This window comes from Dipodomys spectabilis, unplaced genomic scaffold (assembly GCF_019054845.1).
Source record: "Dipodomys spectabilis isolate Male_0828 unplaced genomic scaffold, ASM1905484v1 ptg000051l, whole genome shotgun sequence".
NCBI lineage: Eukaryota > Metazoa > Chordata > Mammalia > Rodentia > Heteromyidae > Dipodomys > Dipodomys spectabilis.
The window spans coordinates 1,415,583-1,425,439 of record NW_024870728.1 but is presented as its reverse complement, the minus strand read 5'-3'; the positions used below and the strand labels follow the sequence as shown (position 1 = coordinate 1,425,439).

The window sequence follows — 9,857 nt, the reverse complement described above, 5'->3', positions numbered from 1 at the left end:
GAAAGAGGAGCCCTCTGAGGGGCTGCCACATACACCCTGGGGAGCCTCTCCCCCTGCGACTACCATGTCCCTTCTCTCTGGTTTTCTCTGAGGCCCACTGTTCAGCATCCAGGCAGAGCGGCTCTGTGCCAGACCACACGTTTGTCCAAAGCACTGATCTACACCCATCACGCAAATGGCAATGTTGGTCCCTGCCAGAGACTGTGTGGAGGCCTCGCTTTGCCTTTCCGGACTGGGTGAATGTTATTCCATCTCCCAGATGAGAACAGGAGGACGGAGGGAAAGTCCCAGCTTCCCAGAGCCGCCATCACTAGCTAGCATGGCTGGAGGGCTGAACAGAACTTGACTGTCCTGGAAAACCAGAAGTCTGAAGTGGAGGAAAGGATACGTGGCCTGTTCTCCTGAAGGTTCCAGGACAGATTCTGTTCCATGGTCTTTTGCTTTCCGGTGCTGCTGGCAATCCTTGCCATTCTTTGCCTTGCAAATATGTCTGCCCCCAGTGTCTGCCCCAACTTCAGCCCCTGCAACCATCTCTGTGCTTCTCGTGAGGCACTAAAGTCCCAAGTATGACCTTGTTTTTACAAAGTACATAGGCAGCACCATTATAGCCAGCTAAGGTTATGTCCCAAGGCACTGGGCATTAGACCTTCAGAATATCTTTATGAAGAGACATGACTTTCTGTCATACAGCCCGTGACAGGAAGTGACTCACCTAAGTTTACCCAGGGGTGCAATCGGAACCCTAGATCTGAGCTCTGAATCATGGCTGAGTGGCCTGTCTTCCCACAATGGCCCTGACATCAACCACCCCTGCACTCAGGTGGCCATGAGCTGGCCACTTCTGTGACCAACAGGAGGACACTGTGGTCAGCAGAGCAGGCATGGTGGCAGGCACCATTGCCCTGACTAGGTACACTACCCCTAAAGGCAGCTCTAGGCAGGTCTTGGGTGAGTTTCCCTCCCATTCCCAGTGTGTGTGTGTGTGTGCGTGTGTGTGTGTGTGTGTGTGTGTGTGTGTTTTCCAGGTCTTAAGGACCTGCAAAGGACAGTGACAGGAAGTACCTTTCTTTTTTTTTGTCGGTCGTGGGGCTTGAACTCTGGGCCTGGGCGCTGTCCCTCAAGCTCTTCAGCTCAAGGCGAGCGCTCTACCACTTGAGCTACAGCGCCACTTCCGGTTTTCTGGTGGTTTATTGGAGATAGGAGTCTCACGGTCTCTCCTGCCTGGGCTGGCTTTGAACCGCGATCCTCAGATCTCAGCCTCCTGAGTAGCTAGGATTACAGGCGTGAGCCACCAGCGCCCGGCAGGAAGTATCTTTCTATCATATCCCAGTGATAGGAGCAGGTAGGAGCGGCTACACTGCAGGCGCAGGTGCAAATAACAATAACAAACCGAGGTCAGGAGCCACGGATTCTGATGTGGTTCTGAAGAGAGTAACAATAACAAACCGAGGTCAGGAGCCACGGATTCTGATGTGGTTCTGAAGAGAGTTGCTGAGGGCAGTTGTAAGGTCCGCTCCTGAATGGCCAGCAAAGTCCACCCTCCTTGCAGCAAAGTCTCCACCCAGTACCTGCGTTACCTAGGCAACTGGGACACCTGGAAGAGGTCACATCTGCATCCGCTGAGGTCACATCTGAATTTGATGTGGCCACACCTTTCTCCGCCCATACCCTAGATAAGGCCTAGCTCAGGCCCAGAGGCCCTCTCTTGCTGCTCTTTTCTAGCTCTCTCTGCTCTCTCTCTCTGCTCTCTCTGCTCTTTTCTAGTTCTTTCCTCTCTCTTTCCCAGGCCTTTCCCAGCCACGTGGAGTGCCAACCTTGCCTGGTCCCAGCAGGTCTACTGAATAAACCTACCCCTTACCTGAATACCACATGCGTGCTGGTGCTGTTCTTACTCGGCTACCTCTTTTTAAAAACCTAACAGCAGTGAACGAGACTGACCCAGACTTGGGGGTGGAGAGGACGCGGCTGGTGAGGAGGCGCTGGGAACAGGGTGGGTAGAGAAGCCAGAGAACTGAGCGGGGTGGGGGGGAGGGGGCAGGACGTGGAAGAGCAGGACTGCAATCTTCAAGGGCTCTAGTAACTCTTGGGCAGTGTCTGGGTTCTTACCCAGAGTTGGAGTAGGAGGAACAGGTGCCCCTCTCCAGGCCTCCCACCCTGAGAGGCTCTGGCCGAAGAAGGGAGGCCACAGCCTGGCTGCATGCCTTCGATAGGGTCCCGAGGAACTCAGGAGCCAAATGGGTAAATGTAGGCAGTGTTGAGTTCAGACTTTCTTGCCCCAGCATTTGAGGGTCATGCATACGAAGATGCTCTGAGGGGCTGGGAATGTGGCTTAGTGGTAGAGTGTTTGCCTAGCATGCATGAAGCCCTGGGTTCGATTCCCCAGTACTGCATAAACAGAAGAGGCCGGAAGTAGTCCTGTGGCTCAAGTGGTAGAGTGCTAGCCTTGAGCAAAAGAAGTCCAGGGACAGTGCCCAGGCCCTGAGTTCAAGCCCCAGGACTGGCAAAAAAGAAAAAGAAAATGCTGTGTGGCCAGGTGTTGGTGGCTCATACCTGTAATCCTAGCTACTCAGGAGGCTGAAATCTGAGGACTGAGGTACAAAGCCAGCTAGGGCAGGAAAGTTCATGGGACTCTTATCTTCAGTTAACCAGCAAAAAGCCAGAAGTGGAGCTGTGGCTCAAGTGGTAGAGTACCAGACTTGAGCAAAAAAGGTCATGCAAGAGCAGGAGGTCCTGAATTCAAGCCCCCGAACCAGCACAAAAAGGAGGAGGAGGAGAAAGAAGAGGGGGGGGAGGAGAAGAAGGAAGAGGAAGAGGAGGAGGAAGAAGAGAAGGAGGAGGAGGAAGAGGAAGTGGAAGAAGAGGAGAAGGAGGAGGAGGAAGAAGGAGAGAAGGAGGAGGAGGAAGAAAAAGAAGGGGGGGGGAAGAAACCTTGCGCGGTAGACACTGATGAATGAGTGATTTCCAGTGTGACTTTCAGCTTCTCACGATGGTCCAGGCCCAGCCTCTTCCCGCATGTGTGGACTGTGAAGCGCGAGGAGCCGGGGTGAGGGTGGCATTGTGCGGGGAGCTGTCCCTCCGCAGGGCCTCTGGAGATGAACAGATCAGACACTCCTGCGTGGCCACGGGCTCCCCAGCATGGATTGGGGAGCAGGGCATTTTTCCATACGGCCAAGGGCACCCCTGTCCCCCATGGGTAACTGGATCCCAGGAGAGCTGCTCATCTGTGGCCCTCCCTAAGGGACCCCCTCTTGCTAGATCACTACCACAGCAACTGAAAACAATGCTGGGCAGGCTGAGCGGGCAGGGAAGGGGAGAGGGACGGGGTCTGGGAGAGCCTCAGAAGCTTCTAGGGCCTGTCCTCCCCAAACTGGGCCACTGTGAGGCCTTTCATCTCCCGCGCTTCCTCTGTGGGCCACTCCAGCATCCGCCTGCCACCGCCTCTTCCCACCCCACTACCTCCAGCGCGGCAATTACGGCGCTAATTAGGATGCTTTGATCATCTTTAGAAATGGCCGCACTGGGGAAGGGCGCTGCCAAGCAATTAGGGACACAGGGGCTGGGATCTCAGAGGCTTCCTCCCGGGGGTGGGGCAATGGAAGACCCCCCCCCTCCCCAAACATCCCCTTGCCCATCTTCCCCTAAGAGTGTCTGCCCCCATCATGGCTGTAAACTCCCCAGGCGGGGGGGGGGGGGGGGGGGGGGGGGGGGGCGTGCCCCCTCCCAATCCCTGCCCTCCAGCCCCCCTCTGCCTGGCCCCTGGCCCAACGGTCAGCTCTTCTTCCCTGTCTCAGCCCCTTTGATGGAACCGCAGAAACAAGGGCTCCTTTGACAGAAGTGGGCTCAGAGCGGGGATGATGGGACATCAAAGGTGAGGGTCAAGCCCACTACCTCATTCCCTCTGCCGGTCCTGGCTGCCCTCCCACGCACCCCCCTTCCTGTCCTCTATATAGCCCCCCGCAGCCCCATTTCCCGGAGGGCTCGAGGGAGGTGATCGCCAGGTGAGCGCAGACCATGGCAAGTGAGTGAGTTTCCATATCAGTGGCAAACGATTCCACGCGTGGGGGCTGAGAGACATGGGAGGCAGACACTAAAGAGTAAGCGTGGGGAAGTGAGTCCCAGGAGAAAAGAGGATTCTGTCACCATGCTACTGGCTGTGCTGCTGCTGCTGCTGCCCATGCCAGGCCTCAGGACTGCCCACGGGCACCCACTGTACATGCGTCTGCCCCCCAGCACCCTGCAAGGTGAGCCGGGAACAGGTGAGGAGGGAGGGCATCGATGAAGATGAGCCTGGCACACTCACGTGAACACACCTGTAGGCCCTTCGGCCCGCTTGCTGGGACAAGGGGCCAGCAACTGATAAAGGAGTGAGAGAGGAGCAGACAGGAAGCAGAGCACTGGAAACGGAGCCACCAAGCATTGGCAACGGTACTTAGACATGGCTCCAGGTAGATCCAGGAGAAGGCCCAGGCAGCATGCCTCGGCCATCTGGGTCCAAAGGTGGGCAAGACACCTCAGCCATGGTGACATTAGGTCACCAGATCTGAGATCTGCAATATCTCCATCTGGAAGAGTGTTTTTCCTCTGAAACTTTTTTTTTCTTTCTTGGTGCCAGTATTGGGGCTTGAACCCGGGACCTGAGTGCTGTCTCTTAGCTCTTACACTCGAGGCTGGAGCTCTACCATTTGAGCTACAGCTGCACTTACTTCTGGCTTCTTGGTGGTTCATTGGAAACAGAGTCTCACAGGTTTTCCTGCCCAGGCTGGCTTCTAACTGCAATCCTCCGATCTCCACCTCCTGAGTAGCTAGGATGACAGGCGTGAGGCTCCAGAGCCTGCCTCCCTGAAGGCCTGAAGTACAAGGGCTTTGCAGGGATTTCAGTTGAATTCAAGCCGGATCCTCGATTGAACATCTGCTCTGAAAGTTGGGCCTCTGGGAGCCCGGGGGCCCGGCACCCTGTCCGTAGCCTCCCACCTCCCTGGTGCTCAGGAAGCTCACCCTGCTTTTTTGTGGTCCCCCCACAAAAGCAAGGCTTGGGAGCTAGGGCAGACGACTACCTTGAGACTCTTCCCTACCGCCCAGAATGACTTTGTATCCTGTGTTTCCACAGTTCTGTCGGCTCAGGGGACACAGGTGCTCCAGGCTGCCCGGAGGAACGCCCAGTGGGCTGTAATGAGTTTGGCAATGGAGATCCAGCACAGGCTGCATGGGTGCCAAGGTTGTGCCAACAATGCCACACACTCACACCTCCTGTGAACTTGTGCTCATTTCCCTCTCCCTCCCCAGCCATCTTGGGGGGAGGGCATCGATGGGGTGTGTTACAACCCAGACACGACTCGTGAAGGTCTCTCTGCTAGGCTCTGGGCACTGCGTGTGCAAAGACAGAAAAATGGGGGGAAATCTGGGCTCATGTGGAGAACCAGAGACCCATGGCTGTGCAAATGGAGCCTATGTGTGGGGAGGGGGCCAGGAAGAGCTGCTAGGGAATCGAGATGCTCAGGCCCAGCCTAGAGGTGGGAGGAAGAGGGGCCAAAGGAGTGACAAGGCTTTTTCTCAGCAGGACCTGGACACCCCAGGCATCTGGCCTCCTTCCTTCAGGAGCCCTCAGAGCCAGGTGAGGTTAAAAAGGCTTGAGAGGAGGGCCAGGCCCCTGTGGATCACACCACCAGCTCACACCATCATTCTAGCCACTCAGGAGGCAGAGATCTGAGGTTCACAGTTCGAAGCCAGCCCGGGCTGCAAAGTCAAGGAGACTCTTATCTCCAATTAGCTGCAAAAATAAATAAGTAAAGCTAGACGTGGAACTGTGGCTCGAGGAGTAAAGCAAAAGCCCTGAGCAAAAGCCAAGGCTCAGGCCTTGCTCAAGCTCCGAGTTCAAGCCCCAGTACGGGCACGATAAATAATAACCAAGTAGAGGCTTGAGGAGGCCTGAGCACGGGCGAGCCTCCATGGGCGGCCAGCCACGACTTGTCCCTCACGGCTCCACTCCTGCCATCCCAGGGCCTTGCGGGGAGAGACTCCCGGGTGCGGCCAACGTGACCCGGGCTCACGGCCGCATCGTCGGGGGCAGCGCGGCCCCGCCGGGGGCCTGGCCCTGGCTCGTGCGGCTGCGGCTGGGCAGGCAGCCTCTGTGCGGCGGCGTCCTGGTGGCCGCGTCCTGGGTGCTCACGGCTGCCCACTGCTTCGTGGGGTACGTCGCCCCCTCCTCCCAGGCACCTGCCCCCCCCCCCAGCCAGGTCCAGCCGGTGCCCCGGCGGCGGCGGGGAGAGCGGCTCTCTGCTGCCCCCTGGCGGCCGCCGGGCCCAGGTCCCGCCGTTCCCACCGGGCCCAGGCAGAGGCCGGGGCGCCGGACCCCAGGGCCCCGGACCCCAGCGCGCCAACTCGCCCACTCCGGGACCCAGACCTCCCCGTCCTCCGTCCCTAGGACAGGCCCGGGGCGGGGTCAGTGCTCGGAGGGCCACAGACTCCATCCATCGGCCTGTCCCCCTGTCCTTCCTCCCGCCACCCCCGCCCCCTGCAGCGCCTCCAATGAGCTCCTGTGGACCGTGGCTCTGGCCGAGGGGCCCCATGGGGAGCAGGCGGAGGAGGTGCCGGTGAACCGCATCCTGCCCCATCCCAAGGTGAGGGGGCAGCCCCCCCCGCCGGGAACAGCGCCCCACCCCCTCCCCGCCTTGACCTTGAACCCCGTCCCCAGTTTGACCCGCAGACCTTCCACAACGACCTGGCCCTGGTGCAGCTGTGGACGCCCGTGAGCCCTGCGGGCCCGGCGCGCCCCGTGTGCCTGCCCCGGGGGCCCCCCGAGCCCCCCGCCGGCACCCCGTGCTCCATCGCGGGCTGGGGGGCCCTCTTCGAAGGTAGGGTCAGGTCGGGGCCTGGGTTGGCCCTGCGGGCTGAACGGGGATTTGGAGGCCAGTGGAGGGGGATCCCCTAAAACACAGCTGGCTCACGCCTGTCACCCTAGCTGCTCAGGAGGCTGAGATCTGAGGATCGCGGTTCAAAGCCAGCCCGGGTGGGAAAGTCCGGGAGACTCTTATCTCCAACGAGCCACCCAGAAAACCGGAAGTGGCGCAGTGGCGAAGAGCGCAGGGGCAGCGCCCAGGCCCCGAGTTCAAGGCCACGACCGACCCCAAACTAAAAGTCGCTGCCTCTTGCCTCCAAACCTGATCCCCTCCCACGGACCCTCTCCCCGCAGACGGGCCGGAGGCTGAGGCGGTGAGGGAGGCCCGGGTGCCCCTGCTCAGCGAGGACACCTGCAGGAGGGCCCTGGGGCCCGGCCTGCGCCCCAGCACCATGCTGTGCGCCGGGTACCTGGCGGGAGGCGTGGACTCGTGCCAGGTATGAGCTCGGACTGATGGGGGGCGGGGGGGGGGGCAGGACGCAGGGGTGAGGCCGGTGCCACAGAGCCCCCCCTCGTCCCCCAGGGCGACTCCGGAGGCCCCCTCACCTGCTCGGAGCCCGGCCCCCGCCCCAGGGAGGTCCTCTTCGGAGTCACTTCCTGGGGGGATGGCTGCGGGGAGCCGGGGAAGCCCGGGGTCTACACCCGCGTGGCCGTGTTCAAGGACTGGCTCCAGGAGCAAATGAGCGGTGAGCGCGCCCTCCCCAGGCCCCGCGCGCGGCGGTGCCCCTCCGACCTCGGAGCGGGGTGGGCTGGGCTGGGGGGCCGAGGGCCCCGCGAGGTGACCCCGCACGCCGCTGGCCTGTCCGCAGCCGCCGCCGCCGCCGCCCGCGAGCCCAGCTGCAGGGAGCTCCTGGCCTGGGCCGCGCCCGCGGAGCCGCCCGCCGACGGCGCCGGGCTCTGCGCCTTCTACGCCCGCCGGTGCCCGCGCTCCGACCGCGCCTGTGCGCGCCGGGCGCACCAGCAGTGCCTGCAGCGCCGGCGGCGGTGCGGTGAGTGCGGCCCGCCCGCCCCGCGCCCGGGAGCCCTCGGGGAGGACGCCAGGCCGGCGCCCGCTCACGCCCCGCTCCCGCCCGCAGAGCTCCGCTCGCTGGCGCACACGCTGCTGGGCCTGCTGCGGGGCGCCCAGGACCTGCTCGGCCCGCGCCCGGGCCTGCGGCGTCGGGCCCCGGCCTCCTCCCGCCCTGCCCGGGCGCTCCGGGAACCTCCGGGGCACTCGGCCCGCGAGCAGCGGACGCCCTCAGGTACCGCCGCCGCCCTCGAGCCCCGCTCCCCCCCCTCCCCCGCCGCGCCCGGCGAGGCGCCTCCCTGATCCCGCGTCTCCCCTGGGCTGCGGGCTGCTGGGGAGACCTCGGCGAAGCAGAGGCCCGAGCCGCGCGGGGACACAAAGGGTAATGCCGCCCCCTGCCGGCCTTTTGGAGGCGAGCAGCCCCGGGGCCGACTGCTGGGTCCCAGGAAACCCCCTCAAGGGTACCAGACTGGGTGGGGTTTTGAGTTCTTTCACCCTTCCAAGCCTCCGTTTCCCCATCGGTAAAACACAGCCCCACGCACAGCCTCTGTCTGTTCTCTACTATTGCGGGCCGCTCTTCTTCCTGCAGACTGCCCTGGGATGAAGGCTCTGCAGCAGAGGCTGGCCGCCCTTCAGCGGGCCCATGCCTGGGTCCTGCAGCTCCCCTCAGAGCACTTGGCCATGAACTTCCACGAGGTAGGTCTCTAGGCTTCCCAGTGGCTTGTCAAAGACCACCTAGCTCTGCCTGGGTGCAGAGGAGGGACAGGAGGCTCAAAGGGTGTCCAGGAAGTGGGTGGGGAGTGTCTTGGCCAAAGTCTGGTGTAATCCTAGCCACTGTGGAGGTTGAGATCTGGGAATTGAGGTTTGAAGCCAGCTGGGGCAGGAAAATCCATGTGACGTTTATCTCCAGTTAACCGCTAAAAAGTGAGAAGTGGAGCTGTGGTTCAAGTGGTAGAGCGCTAGCCTTGAGCAAAAGAAGCTCTGAGTACAAGTCCCAGGGCTGGCGCACGTGCACACGCACACGCGCTCGCGTGCACACACACACACACACACACACACACACAGGAGAGGTGGAGAGGTGAGTGGAAATAGCTGGATTGTGGGGGAGCCTAAATCCAAACCCCTGGATTCTAGGCTCCAGGAGGGTGACCCCAGCATTCTCACTCAGGACTGGGTTTCTGGGTCTTCTGCAGGTACTGGCAGACCTGGGATCCAAGACACTGACTGGACTCTTCAGAGCCTGGGTGCGGGCAGGCCTGGGGGACCGGCGTGTGGTCTTCCCTGGCCTGGTGGGACTAGAGCCGGCCACGCTGGCTCGCAGCCTCCCCAGGCTGCTTGTGCAGGCCCTGCAGGCCTTCCGATCAGCAGCCCTGGCAGAGGGAGAGCTGGAGGGGCCCTGAGTGGGGGAGGGGAGGGGAAAAGCGCAGGACGGAGCACCATCCAGGCAGCCCTCAGGCTGCCAGGAGCAGGAGCCACAGCCCTCAGGGACTAAGGAGGTTCAGAGAACTAAGCCGTAGCCCTTGGCCCCTCTGGTCTTCCCCGTTGTACGATCAAAGTCAAAGCTGCTTCAATAAATGTTATTTATAATCCACAAACTGGAACTTTCTGGGGATGGGACCCGTGTGGGTGGGTGTTAGATGGGAGATGGACAGGCAGAGCTCAGTCTCCGGAAGCAGCTGGCAGATGTCACAAAGAAGCTGTCCTAACAAATCCTCTGCCTCCCAAGTGGCAGCTGCTGGTTCTTGTCTGTGGCAGGCCGGCCCTGGCCTGGGTGTCTCTACCGCTCTGGCTTTCCTGCTAAGCTGGGCCTGGGATGTCGGCCTCCTGTCCTTAGGCATCTGCCCTGGCTAGCCAGTCCCCACCCCCTCATCACCTGCTTGGAGGTGTCAGATTGCATTTCCGGCTGCTTCTTTCCTTTGCTCACCCCCCCCCCCCCCGCCCCCCAGCCTGCACCTG

General features: G+C 61.4%; 1 protein-coding gene across 2 annotated transcripts; it reads left to right on the top strand.

Moving 5' to 3' along the window:
- The first annotated feature begins 4,141 nt into the window (after positions 1-4,141).
- Prss56 (serine protease 56) lies at positions 4,142-9,301 on the top strand. 2 transcript variants are annotated; one of them, XM_042679329.1, is made up of 13 exons: positions 4,142-4,241; positions 5,108-5,215; positions 5,558-5,611; positions 5,998-6,187; positions 6,518-6,617; positions 6,692-6,851; positions 7,190-7,332; positions 7,419-7,578; positions 7,705-7,884; positions 7,972-8,140; positions 8,225-8,283; positions 8,491-8,597; positions 9,095-9,301. In XM_042679329.1, exons 1-13 carry the CDS (start codon positions 4,142-4,144, stop codon positions 9,299-9,301), a joined length of 1,737 nt encoding a protein of 578 aa, XP_042535263.1. The 2 variants fall into 2 exon arrangements, with proteins under 2 accessions (XP_042535263.1, XP_042535262.1); XM_042679328.1 differs by having other exon boundaries at positions 7,419-7,581.
- The last annotated feature ends 556 nt before the right edge of the window (positions 9,302-9,857 follow it).

What these genes read in the sequence shown, in the direction of transcription:
- Prss56 (XM_042679328.1), top strand. Translation starts at nt 4,142, where the DNA reads ATGCTACTGGCTGTGCTGCTGCTGCTGCTGCCCATGCCAGGCCTCAGG. An exon ending in GCTGCCCACTGCTTCGTGGG is followed by an intron (nt 6,188 to 6,517) that starts GTACGTCGCCCC and finishes CGCCCCCTGCAG; the next exon opens with CGCCTCCAATGAGCTCCTGT. An exon ending in CAGCGGACGCCCTCAGGTAC is followed by an intron (nt 8,141 to 8,224) that starts CGCCGCCGCCCT and finishes CTCCCCTGGGCT; the next exon opens with GCGGGCTGCTGGGGAGACCT.